This window comes from Schistocerca americana, chromosome 4 (genome assembly GCF_021461395.2).
Source record: "Schistocerca americana isolate TAMUIC-IGC-003095 chromosome 4, iqSchAmer2.1, whole genome shotgun sequence".
NCBI classification, from domain to species: domain Eukaryota; kingdom Metazoa; phylum Arthropoda; class Insecta; order Orthoptera; family Acrididae; genus Schistocerca; species Schistocerca americana.
In genome coordinates, this window is record NC_060122.1 from 823,191,238 (window position 1) to 823,209,104 (window position 17,867).

The 17,867-nt window shown below is 43.2% G+C and overlaps 1 protein-coding gene across 1 annotated transcript in view; it reads left to right on the forward strand.

Moving 5' to 3' along the window:
- The window catches only part of LOC124613832 (titin homolog), a 1,109,199-nt gene that overhangs the window by 766,105 nt on the left and 325,227 nt on the right, over positions 1 to 17,867 (forward strand). Inside the window, exons 21-22 of the mRNA XM_047142555.1 lie at positions 5,233 to 5,278; positions 13,692 to 13,824. Of these exons, the coding sequence (XP_046998511.1) occupies positions 5,233 to 5,278; positions 13,692 to 13,824 (179 nt within the window). The remainder of the gene's footprint in view (positions 1 to 5,232; positions 5,279 to 13,691; positions 13,825 to 17,867) is intronic.

Below are 17,867 nucleotides of genomic sequence, written 5' to 3' on the forward strand. Positions count from 1 at the left end.
TCAACAGAGGCTACACCATTATGGAGCCACCACCAACTGAAAACGGGCCTCATCCGACCAGGCCACGGTTTTCCAGTCGTCTGGAGTCCAGTCAACCGATATGGTCGCCAGCCGAGGCGAGGCGCTGCAGGCGGTGTCGTGCTCTTAGCAAAGGCACTCGTGTCGGCTCATTAACGCCAAATTTCGCTGCACTGTCCTGAAGTATACGTTCCTCGTACGTCCCATATTGACTTCTGAGGTTATTTCTCGGAGTGTTGCTTGTCTCTTAGAACTAACGAGGCCACGCAAACGCCGCTGCTCTCGATCGTTAAGTGAGGACCGTGAGCCTCTGCGTCAGCTGTGGGCGAGCGGTTCTCGGCCCTTGAGTCCGGCATCGCGCGACTGCTACGGTCCCAGGTTCGAATCCTGCCTCGGGCATGGATGTGTCTGATCTCCTTAGGTTAGTTAAGTTTAAGTAGTTCTAAGGTGAGTTAATGCCTGAAATTTGGTATTCCCGGCGTATTCTTGGCACTATGAATCTCAGAACATTGAATTCCCTGACAATTTTCGAAATGGAATGTCCGACGCATCTAACTCCAGCTACCATTCCGCTTTCAAAGTCTATTAACTTCCGCCGTGCGGCCGTAATTACTTCGGAAACCTGTGTGGAAGTGACAGCCCCGTCAATGCACTGCCCTTTCGTAGCTTGCGTATCCGATACTACCGCCATCTGCATATCGCTATCCCAATACTTTTGTAATCTCATTGCAAGCTCAGTTGTAGGCAGTGCTAATGCGAAGCTGCAACTCATTAGCAAGATACTAGAAGAGTACGGTCTGTGTACAAAGGAAGATGCACACAAATTACTGGTCCTGCCTATAACTGTCCACTAACAAGGGTATAGGACCCCAAGCAGGTCGTGCTAACAGGGGACACTGTACGAGTACAAAGGACGGCGCGTTTGGTCAGAGGGTTGTGTGATAGGCGAGAGAGACAGCAGTAGAAAAGGAGAAACGTCTTAAATCGTGAACACTTGAAAGAAGTCGTACATCTCCCAGGTATACTCTTCGATAACTTCAAGAAGCTTTTCTTACTGCAGAAAGTACGAGTATCCCGTTAACGCTGAACGTACTTATCCCACAGACATCGTGCTGACGAAATTACGGAAATAACAGCTCTCTCAGATTCGTACAGCAGTCATTCTTCCCAAACTCTGTCTATGATTTAAACAGGGAGCATCCTCGATATACAATATGATACAGTAACACTATCTGGGAAAGTGATTCGCGGAGAGCAGGTCTAGACATGGAACCGCTTTGATGGAAACACTGCCATCGTTAGGTTGATTTCTGTGTCTTTTATTTTCTCGACATTCTTAATAGGATGTACAAGAGATGTTTAAAAACACACACCGAGTGCCAGAAAGTGCTGTAGGCCATTAATGAGAATTTTCCAGCATCATACTGAGCTTTCATAGCTACGATAAAAATGGAAATGTCGTGTGGCTAGGGCCTCCCGTCGGGTAGACCGTTCGCCTGGTGCAGGTCTTTCGATTTGACGGCACTTCGGCGACCTGCGCGTCGAATAGCTACGATGTGGATGCGTACATAATTTGCTAGTGCGTAACCACTTCTGGCCAACGGCCTTGCTGCAATGGTAACACCGATTCCCGTCAGATCACCAAAGTTAAGCGCTGTCGGGCTGGGCTAGCACTTGGATGGGTGACCATCCGGTCTGCTGAGCGCTGTTGGTAAGCGGGGTGCGCTCAGCCCTTGTGAGGCAAACTGAGGAGCTACTTGACTGAGAAGCAGCGACTCCGGTCTCGGAAACTGACATACGGCAGGGAGAGTGATGTGCTGACCACATGCCCCTCCATATCCGCATTCAGTGACGCCTGTGGTTTGAGGATGACACGGCGGCCAACCGATACCGTTGGGTCTTCATAGCCGGTGCGGGAGGAGTTAACCACTTCTGAATTCAGACACATGGCGACCTACATGGTTTTCGCTGTCTATCCTGTACAAAATTATTTTCTCTTCGCAAACTGTGAAGTTGTGAGAACTATTACGTCGCAATGATGAGTTGCATGTGTCCTCATGTCAACTGACTACGATGTCGTCATAGCCAGTACAACACGAGGGTGTGACGAGCGGTCACAGGGCGATCAAACTCCGCAAAACCCACGCCTTCTGTGCTTAACACATTATTTGTCCCCGATGTCAAATGTGACACACAGTCATTACACCTGTTGCCATGTCAAACGTGTTACAAGAAACTTCGACAGTACAAAACAGAGAAGGTTTTGTTGCATCGACATGCAGCGAAAATCTTCACATGCACCTAAGTTAGTTGATGTATGTAAATTTTTAAGAGAGACAAGTGCTGCTGTACTATACATTTAATTGTCAAACTGCAGCATTACGGAACATTAACTAGTTTTTTCAGGTAGAAAAATGACAGAATGTTGAAAGGTCATACAGTACATGTAAGAAACTTCGGAGTACGCAGTATTTCATACACTTATGAACGTGTAAAAACATTGTAACCGCCAGCTTGTGCAAAGGTGATCTACTCGTATTATTATCATCTTCATCAACATTACCGGCCGGCCGGAATGGCCGAACGGTTCTAGGTGCTACAGTCTGGAACCGCGCGACCGCTACGGTCGCAGGTTCGAATCCTGCCTCGGGTATGGATGTGTGTGCTGTACTTAGGTTAGTTAGGTTTAAGTAGTTCTAAGTTCTAGCTGTTAAGTCCCATAGTGCTCAGAGCCATTTGAACCATTTTTTCAACATTACGGTAAAAAAAAGTGCGCCATTAACATTAGATCATCGGCGTTCGATGAACGGTATTTTAGAAATTATAAAGCGCATATTTTATTAAAACATTATAAAAAATTGCACGTTAGTGTTGAGGGCACCGCACATTACTCATCGACTAATGATTGACCCGCATTGTAGATCATTGAACAGCATACAGGACGAAGATGGCACACTCTCCTCTCTTCTCTCAGTCTGTGTTTTCGCAAACGGACCAGCTGCTTTTCGCTGAAACAGTCCTGAGATGTCCTCATGAGGCCAAATGAGTTGTCCTCGCTGGGACGACTGGAAGGAGACCGGTTGTCAGTTCCCCTGATCCGTACGGAAATTAGACAGGCTGACGGTGAACTATAGAGGCGGAAATTTTATTTTATATACATTTTTAGATTTTATACTCATATCTTTTGTTTTAAAAAGCTCAGCAGAAGCGATGTACACCTCAAAGGAACGAATTTTCGGTTAAAATATCATAAACGACGCGTCAATGCTTCAGCTCGTACTTGCCCCTTTCGTGCTATCATTGTCGATAAAGTTGTGTAGAAATCCTGAAACGTTCATGAAGTATATAAGAATATACAGCCTACAGTTGCAGGTTAACTTTATCGTTTATCTAGGTTTCAACGTTAGTAATAACGTCTTCTTCAGAACATAAAATATTATTTAAATGTTTGCTTAAAACAAGCCATGTCCTAAGTCAACTTTATAAAACTTGATGCATACCATAAGGTTTTGTCACTTCTATTGAACAAGCTGTAGCAAATTCACTTTAAACCCGTTGTATGGGCCTCGTAGTGTGACTGGAGACTTCACTTATATTCCTACGGACGGGAAAACAAAGCAGCATTCAACTGTCTGGATATTCCCAGATGACATAAAAGGAACGAAAGCCTTTCCTTCACGAAGCACTTCCAAGAAAATAGCCACTTTTTTCTTTCGTTACTGTGGGTATTGCTTTTTGACATAAAAGAATAATTAATGATAAATGATATATGAGTGCAACCGTTTTTTATTCACCAATGATCAATGAAAGCAGGAAAAAATAACCAGACAATCGCGCCATTCTCCACCATGACAAAAGAAACCGTCATACAGCACTTCAAATAATTGAACATTTGAGGGAGAAAACCATCTGATTAGTGACTCCTCACCCGTTTGACGGGACTTATAGCCTTATGACGTCTTTTCCCACCGTATTTCAAAGAAAATTGCCTAGACAAAGATTTTCATCACGTTACGAAGCTCCTGAACCCTCCGGGGAGCATGTTTTGAGTTGTCAACATTAATGTTCCCAAAACTCGATCCATTACACGCAAAAACGTATAGATATTAAAAGTGCAAAAATTTGAGCAACAATGAAAGGATCTACATCTACATCTACATCCATACTCCGCACGCCACCTGACGGTGTACTTTGAGTACCTCTATCGGTTCTCCCTTCTATTCCAGTAACGTATTGTTCGTGGAAAGAAAGATTGTCGGTATGCCTCAGTGTGGGCTCTAATCTCTCTGATTTTATCCTCATGGTCTCTTTGCGAGATATACGTAGAAGGGAGCAGTATATTGCTTGACTCCTCGGTGAAGGTATGTTCTCGAAACTTCAACAAAAGCCCGTACCGAGCTACTGAGCGTCTCTCCTGCAGACTCTTCCACTGGAGTTTACCTATCATCTCCGTAACGCTTTCGCGATTACTAAATGATCCTGTAACGAAGCGCGCTGCTCTCCGTTGGATCTTCTGTATCTCTTCTATCAACCCTATCTGGTACGGATCCCACACTGGTGACCAATATTCAAGCAGTGGGCGAACAAGTGTACTGTAACCTACTTCCTTTGTTTTCGGATTGCATTTCCTTAGGATTCTTCCAATGAATCTCAGTCTGGCATCTGCTTTACCGACGATCAACTTTATATGATCATTCCATTTTAAATCACTCCTAATGCCTACCCCCGGATAATTTATGGAATTAACTGCCTCCAGTCGCTGACCTGCTGTGTTGTAGCAAGATGATAAAGGATATTTCTTTCTATGTATTCGCAGCAGATTACACTTGTCTACATTGAGATTCAATCGCCATTTCCTGCACCATGCGTGAATTCGTTGCAGATCCTCCTGCATTTGGAGAAATGAAATATATTTCTTTTTGTAAAAGCCTGAGAACGTGGCCCTTGTATACTGTAAAATGAATGGCACCTTGTTCAAAATGTTGACCAAACTACAAACCACAAAAGCTTAACTTTTTGAAATAAGTGACACATGGTGTGTTTTGTGTGTGTGTGTGTGTGTGTGTGTGTGTGTGTGTGTGTGTGTGTGCGTGTGTGTGTGTGTGTGCGAGAGAGAGAGAATCTTGTTTGTACGCATTTTCTTGTCAGGGTTGCCCTCACCCAGCACGCTCTGCACTTGAGATGACTTTACTAAGGCTCTTGTTTGTGTTGCAGGCCAGGGCAAGGAGGACGGCATGGAGCCGAGCAGCGTCACGTACGGGTGAGTTCAGTCAGCAGTGGCCGCCGGCTCTACCTGCCTACCTGTCTACCTGTCTACTTGTCTACCTGTTGCCAGTCCACAGCTGCGCTCGTGGCGCCTTCTGGCGCTTCACTGTTCCTCCCCACACACACACCAGCACCGTTCCACTCAAATTCTCTCATCCTTACCCTGTATAAGGAGGCCATAGTTGTCTACGGAATTGGAGTGTATGAATTTCCTACAGCCAGACACTTTTCAGGTGGTTTACACCAATTCAGTTATGCCTCAACTTATGGTCGACAGACTTCCGTTAAAAAAATCCTAGAAAGCTATTGCCTCACAGACACGTTACTTCCGAATGGTCGCCCTCCTTTCCATCTCCCTCCTGGAGAACGTTTTCCGACTAGTTTTGACCACATGTTGTCATCTGTCCTTTCTAAGAAGCGGATTTACAACCGCCGCTACGCTCCAACTACACCAATAGTCTTGCTGGTTGCCAAAACTCTCTTCTTTTATTATTCTTCACCTACTCCGTCCTACATTCCCGTGCAGTATTACTAGTGTCATAGTCGAAAGCATATACTCTTGCGTATACAGGGTGTTCCCGTAAGTGTGTGCAAAAATTACTCTTCACCTACTCCGTCCTACATTCCTTTGCAGTATTACTAGTGTCATAGTCGAAAGCATACACTGTTGTGTATACAGGGTGTTCCCGCAAGAGTGTGCAAAAATTTAACAGGACATAGAGGTTGCTTCACTGAACAATTTCTGGTAGGGAACCTAGGGTCGGAGCTTAAGGAGATTACAGGACTAAAATCATACTTCCGTATACATTTTTATTTACATTAGTTACAGTTGTCTGCAAATACCATCACTGAGACAATGAACGTACCATTTGTACTGTATCTTATAAAATGTTCTGAAACTGACGGCCATCGACCTCAGTGCAAGCATGTCATCGGCAAACAAGATTCTGACGCACCCTGACAAATATGCCTGGTGTGCTTCGAATCACATCACAAGCAGCTGCAATTCTAGCAACTAATTCCATCTCCGTAGCCACTGGAGCCTCATACACAAGTGAATTTAGATATCTCCATAGGATATAGTCAAGGGGGTCGGAGGCCATGGAGTAGGACCTCCCCCTCCAATCCATCGACCAGGAAATACCGTACCGGTACTGCTCTATTGTATTGCACTGTAAGTCTCTGAATAGCACTGCGTAATGAATGGATGCGTCGTCGATTCATAGCGCGTTCTATCACGGGACAGTGTAAATACGGTACAGCGGAGCCACCTTATGGACAAGTAAATAGGCTTGTCCTACTTGTTTCTTTGCAGCAAATAAAGGAATTTACATTTAAATAAACAGCACAGTACGTGTAAACGTGCAAGCCTGTTAGTTGTGAATAAATTGGTAAACGGTAAACCTAGTCAAAGCGGTAGACAAATTTACATCCATGTCTCCTTAAGTTGGCTTCTTCGACCCCAGGTTCCCTATCTCAAATTGTTCAGTATGTCCTGCTATATTTTTGCACGCTCTTTGGGAAACACCCTGTACGTCACGGAAAGTAAAATTAAAGACATTCCAGCTCAGAGCCTCACCACCAGTCGTTCTTCCCGAGAACCGTTCGCGAATCGAACAAGGAAAGGGGGGAAGTGGCAGTAGTACACAATTACTCTCTGCCACACACCACAACGTGACGTGCGGAGTATACATGTAGCCGTGTAAACTGCCCCCCCCCCCCATAAGCAAAGTACTTCTCTGAATGGTAAATTACAGACTGTCGCCGATCGCAAGCCAAGATCAGCGTATGTTATTGACAGGCCTACTGTTATGACAGAGCCGTCATTGAACTTGTATTTTATTTGTTTCTCCTTCCTAGTTGCAGCTATTTTCCACAATGTGCAAAGTCTTTCTGAATATTTGAGAAGAGTAAGACTACAATAAACTTTTTACTTTACTTATATTTTCTTGTGGAGTTGGCTCCTGTTCTTCTTGTCTAGGGGTCTCATTCTTGAATCTGAAATTCTCACGTTTTAGGTCCTCATGGTTGAATTGATCTAAATAATTTTGAAGATTTTCGTTGCAGAATTTTTGTTTTTACGTTAATTTATTTTGTCATATTTTAGTATATCACACAGTCTTTTTAATTTTCACATCAACAAAGTCGAAGGTACATTGTTCGCCCAAAATACTACTGCCTCACTCAGCGGAAATAACAATATTCCGAACAGTTTACAATTTTTCTTGACAAATGAATTTCTGTTAGTTTTGATTATTATTTCATAAATGAATCCAGAAATATACATAATAAACAGTACTATATTGCGTAATTAATAATAGAAACATTAAGTGTGCCGAATAACTTGTAATTTCAAATGTTTCTAAAAAACTGTGCATTCAGAACTAGTATGTATCGTTTATAACATCCAAAATAATAATTTATGTTCATAAATTTTAGCTTGAAAAATAAAATCATATGAAATTTTTCAGAAAAGCAGCTGAGGTAATTGATATGTCCAAAATTGGCAAAATAGTATTGGTATCGACTATTAGTGTTGAGGAAAAGTAATGCTAGACGAGGAACTCCCGTTACACTGGCTATTCGCTCACAAACGTCGTTATTTAAACATTTTGCACACACACTCTATTCGCTGCATTGATAATTTGAATAACTATCAAAAATGGCTCTGAGCACTATGGGACTCAACTGCTGAGGTCATTAGTCCCCTAGAACTTAGAACTAGTTAAACCTAACGAACCTAAGGACATCACAAACATCCATGCCCGAGGCAGGATTCGAACCTGCGACCGTAGCGGTCTTGCGGTTCCAGACTGCAGCGCCTTTAACCGCACGGCCACTTTGGCCGGCTTGAATAACTATCACTTTCGCATCAAGCAATTTTACATTATTACATTATTAATTATCCACTTCCGAATAGCTAGAGGGGGAGGCATTGCGGTGTTCCATTCCAAACCGAATTTCGAGGTTTCTCTCCTGGAGGAAGACATGTCACTTGCAGTTCAGTTCAGAATTTCCCGCCAGCATTAACGGCACTCAGAACCAATCAAGCGCTGCACCGGCTGCAGTGTATCTCCGCACGGCACGGCCTCCAGACACGGACTGCGCCTCGTTATGTTCAGGATCATCAACGACGGAGACAAGAGTTGTATTTAAACTGGTGTGCGCCGGACGTTCAGTGTCTGAAGCCGAGACGTTGCCACGACATGGAGCGCACTGCCTGCAGGCAGCTGCCACAGCGCTTCTCTCTCCGCGACGGTAGAAAATCTGTCTCTTACAGACACAAAATTCATATATGATATAGATATCAATACAGTCTTTTAATTATGTCAAAAATGTGAGAATTAAATATTTCGCGACGGCACTGTGGTGTAAAATATCCTATGACTTCTTTTCGCGTCAGTTCTGGGTTAAAATCTCGAGTTTCAACGATTATCTCCACCGTATTCGTCAGGAGCAATTATCACTTGCTCCTGGCGAAGAGACTGGACGTCTGTTGCTCCTGACAAAGACGGTGGAGGTAATCGTAGAAAGCTCGAGATTTTAATCCTGAATTGAAGCGGCAAAAAAGTCCGTTTTTTACATGCCAGAAATCATTTTTAATTTCAATTAGGGCAGAAGTAATGCTTTTTTTTTTTTAAAAAAAAAAAAGAAAGCTGAAATTGCCCCGTCTGGGAAGCAGTCGAGAGAACGTTAGAACAGTCATCTCTCGCGCTGGTCACGTGGAGCCGCTGAGATCCTGCGTGGCGCTGACTGTGGCCCTCCTGAAGTTCTCGATTACACATTCGCACGAGATTCAGTGTCAACACGTGCTGGGAGATGTCCGTCCATCTCACACGAGGCACGACACAACCTTCTCGCAAATAACCAAAGTTGAAATGCTATTTCTCAACGAGAAACCTTAGCGTAGTCTCTTCTTGTATACAGAATATACATGTCGTATTCTGTGGAGTTGTGCTGAAAGGTTCACGATTTGGCTATCTAAGTAAGTATGTACAATGGTGTCCAAAATTAAACCAACAAACTGCCGTATCTCATTCCCGATTTAATGACACAAACTCTTAACAGATGTCTGTATGATCGTATCCTTGCCGGAAAGGGGCATTCTAGTCAACAGACATCAACGCTAACGATGAGGTGAGGGCACGTATCAAACGGAATAGTGTTTGCCGGGTAGTCACACATCCACAATCGCTGTGTACACAGTCACAGAGGGTGCAGTATGGTACAGAGAAGACGCCTACCAGCCTCTCTGCTGTGGAGGGCCATAGAAAGAACGGAAGCAGGACAGTTGCAACCTGATATCGCCCGATGGCTTAATGTGAATCGTTCTCTTGTTTTTCGGATGGGGCGATAGTTCAGAGAGACCAAAACAGTAGGCCGGCCAGAGTGACCGAGTGGTTCTAGGCGCTACAGTCTGGAGCCACGCGACCGCTACGGTCGCAGGTTCGAATCCTGCCTTGGGCATGGATGTGTGTGATGTCCTTAGGTTAGTTAGGCTTAAGTAGTTCTAAGTTCTAGGGGACTGATGACCTCAGATGTTAAGTCCCATAATGATCAGAGCCATTTCAACCATTTTTTGATCGAAAACAGTATCCCGGAGACGAGGACAGTGAAGACCAAATGTGACATCAGGAAGAGTGGACTGTTATTTGGTGTAAGGGCACGTCGGTACCGCCATAGAACGTGGCATCTCACCTCCCAGGACCCACTGGACGTGTTGTATCGAGGTAAACGGTGTACTGAAGGCTTCGGCAGAGTGTAGAATGAAGGCTTCCACGACCGGGTGACATGGCTGTTGATATACTTTCCGGGATGTGAGGTCGTGGTCCAAGAACTTTTCTGCTCCTTACGTTTCGTCCAGGACTGCGCTGGACTTCCTCAGAGGCGCTGCTCCGCTGAGTCTTGCCGACTGACTGGTCGGGTGTCTGAGAGCGACTTATATATTGTGAGAAAAGGGGGCGTGGTTCAGGTGACACGTGATGAGCAGTGATAATCCATAGCAAAGATAAGGTTGACTATCGATTACCACCTTGTCAAAGATAGAAATTGTTAGCAATTTTGTAGAGCCACTGTCCATATATCGCTAGGTTTCATAGCCTCCTCTTTCCTATTAAAATTATCGTGATGTTTATAAATTTCACTAGCTTCTCTATATAACCGTGGATAGTAATATAACGTTGTAGATAAAACTTCGGTATCTGAAAACTTCACTTGGTGGTTGCCTGGTTGAAGAGCATGTTCCGCTACAGCTGATTTTTCTGTTTTTCCAAGTCGACAAAGACTTTTATGCTCTTTCAGTCGCGTGTTTACGCTTCTTTTGGTAGTACCAATATAAAACTTATCACAGGTACATGGAATTTTATACACACCATATGTCGACAGGGGAGGGCGTTTATCCTTCACAGATCGTAGTACTTGACACATTTTCTTTGTTGGTTTAAAGACCGGTTTTATGTCATGTTTTCGTAAAATCTTACCGATCCGATCTGTTACTTTTTTAATAAAAGGGAGAACTACTGTATTTTTCTGTCGTTATGGTTCATTCTTATCTATTGGTCTTTTGTTCCTTGGACGCAAAATTCTATTTATCTCTTTTCTTGAGTAGCCGTTTTTTTCATTGTATTCACAATGATTCCTGTTAACGAAGTTATGATTTTCATAGCGGATATTTTTCCAGAAGATTTGACTGTTCTTTTCAGACATTGTCTTACATCAAGTCAGTTCCAGTGGGATAATGAATTTTATGAACAACTTGATGGAGTAGCAATGGGTAATCCATTAGGCCCTGCGATTGCCAATCTTTACATGGAGAAATTTGAACAATCAACCCTAGACAAAGCTAATAACAAACCATCTCGTTGGTATCGATATGTAGATGACACATTTGTGGTTTGGTCCCATGGCAGAAAGCCTTGGACGATTTCTTTGATTATCTAAATAAAATTCACCCAAAAATACAGTTTACTATGGAAATAGAAAAGGATAACAGAATATCTTTCTTGGATGTCTTAGTTATGAGACGGTCCGATAGAAGCTTGGAATATAAAGTTTTTCGGATGGCAACACATACGGACAGACATTTACATAAAAATTCTAATCAACATCCACAACAAAAAAGGGGTGTCATAAAAAGTCTTGTCGATCGAGCGGAACGGATATGTACACCTGAACATTTGGATGCTAAAGTGAAACATCTGAAGCAGGCTTTTGAAAAAAACGGCTACTCAAGAAAAGAGATAAGTAGAATTTTGCGTCCAAGGAACAAAAGACCAAAAGATAAGAATGAACCATAACGACAGAAAAATACAGTAGTTCTCCCTTTTATTAAAAAGGTAACAGATCGGATCGGTAAGATTTTACGAAAACATGACATAAAACCGGTCTTTAAACCAACAAAGAAAATAAGTCAAGTACTACGATCTGTGAAGGATAAACGCCCTCCCCTTTCGACATATGGTGTGTATAAAATTCCATGTACCTGTGGTAAAGTTTATATTGGTACTACCAAAAGAAGCGTAAACACGCGACTGAAAGAGCATAAAAGTCTTTGTCGACTTGGAAAAATAGAAAAATCAGCTGTAGCGGAACATGCTCTTCAACCAGGCAACCACCAAGTGAAGTTTTCAGATACCGAAGTTTTATCTACAACGTTATATTACTATCCACGGTTATATAGAGAAGCTAGTGAAATTTATAAACATCGCGATAATTTTAATAGGAAAGAGGAGGCTATGAAACTTAGCGATATATGGACAGTGGCTCTACAAAATTGCTAACAATTTCTATCTTTGACAAGGTGGTAATCGATAGTCAACCTTATCTTTGCTATGGATTATCACTGCTCATCACGTGTCACCTGAACCACGCCCCCTTTTCTCACAATATATAAGTCGCTCTCAGACACCCGACCAGTCAGTCGGCAAGACTCAGCGGAGCAGCGCCTCTGAGGAAGTCCAGCGCAGTCCTGGACGAAACGTAAGGAGCAGAAAAGTTCTTGGACCACGACCTCACATCCCGGAAAGTTCGGCAGAGTGGCCTTTATCGTTGAAGACGTGTCGTATGTCTTCCTCTGACGCTTCTTCAAAGGAGGGAATGTGTAGAGTGGAGCCATCAACAAGCCACCTGGAGGGTCGAATAGTGGACCAATGTTGTTTTCACAAGTGAGTCCCGATTTGGTCTGGACAGTGATTCTCGACGGTTCGCTCCCGGAGGGAATGTGGAGCACGATTTTGGGACACAACCATTGTGGAAAGAGACCGATATCAAGCAGGATCGCTAGTAGATTGGCCAGGGATTATGTTTACGTCTCGAACATGTCTTCATGAAACTGTACGGGTGAATCGGCAAGATTTAATCGCTGTCAGGTATCGTAACAAGATCTTGGGACCTCATCTGCGGTTCTTGCGAGATACTGTTGGCCCAGATTTTCTATTGCTGCACGATAATGCACGACCTCATAGAACACGGGTGGTGAGGTTTTCTTCGAAAATGTTGTTTTCACTAGTGAGTCCCGATTTGGTCTGGTCAGTGATTCTCGACGGTTCGCTCCCGGAGGGAATGTGGAGCACGATTTTGGGACAGAACCATTGTGGAAAGAGACCGATATCAAGCAGGATCGCTTGTAGATTGGCCAGGTATTATGTTTACGTCTCGAACATGTCTTCATGAAACTGTACGGGTGAATCGGCAAGATTTAATCGCTGTCAAGTATCGTAACAAGATCTTGGGACGTCATCTGCGGTTCCTGCGAGATACTGTGGGCCCAGATTTTCTATGGCTGGACGATAATGCACGACCTCATAGAACACGGGTGGTGAGGTTTTTTTCGAAACGGCAGATATTGCACGCATGGCGTGGCGTGCTCCCTCTCCCGATTTGTACGCCATAGAGCACGCCTCGGATGGACTAGGGAGATGGTTGCCTCACGTCAGCATCCGCCAACCACTCTCCAAGACTTGTGAGCAGCACTGCAGGAAGAACGGGCGTTACTGCCTCAATAGGAGACTGATGACATCGTTCACAGCATGCCCGTCTTTTGTCAGGCCTGTATTGCTGCCAGAGGTGGTCACACCCAGTACTCAGCGCATTAACACGTCGTCGGAATGTGTGCTTAAATACGTTAAGTTGGAGAAAACGAAGAACATTTGTGTCTTCCGTTGTAGATCTTTACGTTCTATGTTCTTTACATTATTTCTATTTTATTATCACCTGGTTATATTGTTTTGTGCCAAAAAAAAAAAAACGCTACCTTGCTTTAATTTTGGACACCAGTGTAGTTCCGTGAAGTCTGCCGCACAATACGTTGCACTTGTTACGGCCAGCTGTGTTATGAATGTAAGTGTAGCAGCACCGCAGCGTCAGACGGTCAGTGAGTGAGACGTGATTTCCGCGTGATGTGTTGGCAGCCGCGTGCAGACGCTGCCGTGCGTGCGGCGCGCGCTCGCCGACCGCCGCTGCTGCGACGGCGACGCCGTGACGCTGGAGTGCCGCGTGTTCGCCACGCCGCTGCCCGACGTCCGCTGGGAGAAGGACGGCCGGGTGAGTCTGCAGCGAGGCCGCGGCGGCAGCCCCGTGCCAACACGGCAGAACATCACACACTCACTAACACAATGTAGTGAACTATACACTCACGATACCATTAGATAAGCAAGATTACAAATCTACCACACTTGTGTTGGTGTCTTTTGGACGTTACTTATCCACTGTAAGTTTTATAATGTGTACATAAACATATGTAAACCTCTTTTTTTCCACATCTAGTTCCTGAGGAACCAAATTAAGGAGCAAATCTCCAAGGTCACAGACCGTGTCAGCACATGTAATTACAACATAAAAGTAATAACCGATATAATGAAACGTTCACGAACCCAAAAAAGACAAGCCATAAGTTTATGTAAAGGCAATCAACAATACATTGTTTCAAGGAACTCCTCGATGGTACACAAGGACTCACCCATGAGGAAACTCTTCAGTTTCGATTTGAAAGGGCGTGGATTACTGCTAGGATTTTTACATTCTTGTGGTAGCTTATCGAAAATGGATGCTGCAGTATACTGCACGCCTTTTGCATGAGAGTCAAGGAAGTTCGATCCAAATGCAGATTGTATTCCTGCCGAGTATTAACCGAGTGAAAGCTGCTAATTCTTGGGTATAATCTGATATTGCTAACAAGAAACGACAGTAAAGAATATGTTTATTGAGAGGCCAATGTCAAAATACCCTGGCTAGTGAACAGGGGTCGACAAGAGGTTCATAGGCTTACACCACTTACTGCCCAAATTGCACGTTTCTGTGCCAAAAAATATCCTTTTAGAATGGGAAGAGTTACCCCAAAATATAATACCATACGACATAAGCAAAGTAGACTAATTTTCCTGTCAAATGATTACTTACTTCAGATACCGTTCGACTGGTAAAAATGTCAGTATTAAGTCTTTGAACAAGAACCTGTTCGACAGTTTACTATCTACCTGAACACCTAGAAATCTGAACTGCTCAGTTTCACTAATGATGTGCCCATTTTGTGAAATTAAAACTTCGGATTTTGTTGAACTGTGTCTTACTCCGATGTACCGTTAGTTTATTCTCTACAAGCCATAAACTTAGGTCATCAACTGCACAATTTGAAACAGTAATTGTTGCAGACAATATCCTTTACTACCAAGCTAATGTCATCAGCAAACAGAAATATTTTAGAATAACCTGTAAATCTTCAATTTTACACGTTATACACTTACAACATGTATGCAACTTTCTGATACACTTGAGAAAGACGTAACAAAAATGCCGAAACCGGCAGTGGACTAAATAAAGTTCTACAGAGCAACTGTAGCGGCCTCTTCATTAATCAAACAAGTAGTTGCGGAGCACGTGGCGAAACCAACAATTAACTAAACAGCCTGTACTCCTAAAGATGTGTCCCTCTTGTTTCTAAAAATATGGTGACGGCACTTTCTCAATTTAGTCAGGTTGGATTGACAATCACTATGAATTCCTTCAGTTCGAAGAACTGCATTTTAGCCATCAGCTGTACGAATTATCCTTTATACTCTACCAGTTTCTGTCGTAGCGACCATCATCACAGAAAGAGAAAGTACACTAGATAAATAAACCATTCATCTTTCCTTCAATAGATACCAGATGTTTACATAAACGTACGTCACACACCATGACTCTAAAGAGCGTAACATTGGCTTCACAATAGCTCACAACCGAACGTGAAAGGAAGAAATATTTTTTGTTTTTTGACAGACTAGGTTTTAGAAAAGCGTTATTAAAAACCTGCCTGTGGGTACCTGTCGAACTGAATTAATCAGAACACTTTCGTCATCTGAAAAAAGTATCAGCACTGTTTGTATGTTAACTGAAAGGCCATTCATAAAAATAAGGAAGAAAAATGGGACGCATCGTTGAATTCCGTGGCACTCCATTCGTGATTTTTTCCCTGTCTCTAAAATTTTGTCCACTTTCAGCATTGTCTGAATCATTCAGTACCAATTTTTAAATTTTATTTTTTAAGGTATGAGCTACAACAGAGGATTTACCGTCATGAATTGTTCAAAAGGTAAGTATTTATGAAAGTGTATCATGGTCTATAAAAACACATCACAAAAAGGAACATTAATTTTGAACGATCCTTCAAAATGCTATTCGAAATTTCATCAACACCACGTGAGCTTTTGTTTCCGTAAATTTCATAATTCTGTTGAATTTAATTTTCAGTGAAGGATGTTGGTGGTGTTTCTAGCAGCTTAAATGTTTGTGCGATGAAATTTCGACTATTCCCTCTTTCTTCTTGAACATATCGACTGGCTCTTCTTTCGCTAGTACATCTATAAAACGATTATCAAAAATGCAAAAAGAAAGAATGTGGCGATCTTAGTCGACTTTACGAAAGTGTCTGGCTCCGCTAACAGACCTTGCCAATCACATTTAGAACTACTGGCCGTGATTCACATGTTACAGGCTTGTTTATTTTCACAGAAATTTCACCTCACTTTTACACAAAGAGAAAAACAGCAATAATGCAAGAATCTTTACCTGTTCATGTAATAGCAATCTGAGCTCTACAGGCAGTTATTTTTTTCTACCCCACTGGATCTTATATTTGAAAAGTGCCACGTGACATACTTCCAAGCTGTGAGCGGAAATGAATTCACTAGCGTATTGAAGAGCAACGTGGAAAAATGACTGGCACTGAATGCATGTCTAATAAGATGGGCGATGGGAGCTGCAATAGAGTGCGTTATTCTGACTGAGACTCTGTACACAGAAACAACTCGCTCATTGGCAGACTGAAGTTATTGAAGACCATGATGAAGAATTATATCAGAAAATATCAAGATTCTAGACGGCAGCGGAGCAAGCTGTAAGAAGTAAACCGCATGATACAAAGTGAGTGTACCGATCGACATTAAAAACGCTAGCATTTAAGAGCTAATGAGAGTGCAAGGTTTGCATGTAACTGCCGGAACCGTGCATACTGCGAGGATTATAGCGGTTGAACCTGCAATTTTTGTTCGTCGTGGTTAATGGTGGTAATTCTCGAGCAGAGATGGCCATTAGGAATACAGGTTGCTGGAAGACTGGTCACGAAGCGAGAGGATACGGCAGAGACGCTTCGCAGACCGGACTAGCAGAAGTTCTTGCCCGATACAGCAGAAAATCTCTACTGAAAAACTGTTTCACATGATCGTTTCTAGTACCAACAATGGGCGAAAAGAGGTCACGTGACAGTGATCGCATTACTTAAAGAATACTACTGGACATGAACGTAGTAAAAATCCACTTCAGTCCACATTCCAACTGTCTGAAACGTTCTGAATCTTGGTGCTTACGCGAGATTATGGCAACAACAATAGACTCCTGGTAAATAGAAATAGCTGCAAAAATGGTTGTTAGATATATAGTGGACGTCAGCTTTCAGCTGATTTTTGGACGTTACACACACTTGCAATATTATTTATTAGACGGAACATAAGTAGATTAACGCGAATTTCCAGATAATTCACAGTTGCATTTCATTCTTTACAAATATTTAAGGGGTCAGGGATTTTCTCTGCCTCATGATGACTGGGTGTTGTGTGCTGTCCTTAGGTTAGTTAGGTTTAAGTAGTTCTAAGTTCTAGGGGACTGATGACCATAGATGTTAAGTCCCATAGTGCTCAAAGCCATTTTTTTGTCCGCAGCTCGTGGTCGTGTGGTAGCGTTCTCGCTTCCCGCGCCCGGGTTCGATTCCCGGCGGGGTTAGGGATTTTCTCTGCCTCGTGATGACTGGGTGTTGTGTGCTGTCCTTAGGTTAGTTAGGTTTAAGTAGTTCTAAGTTCTAGGTGACTGATGACCATATATGTTAAGTCCCATAGTGCTCAGAGCCATTTTGAACCAAATATTTAAGACAGTTGCCATTATTGGTTGGTTGGTTGGTCGGTTGGTTGGTTCGGGGAAGGAGACCAGACAGCGAGGTCATCGGTCTCATCGGATTAGGGAAGGACGGGGAAGGAACTCGGCCGTGCCCTTTGAAAGGAACCATCCCGGCATTTGCCTGGAGCGATTTAGGGAAATCACGGAAAACCTAAATCAGG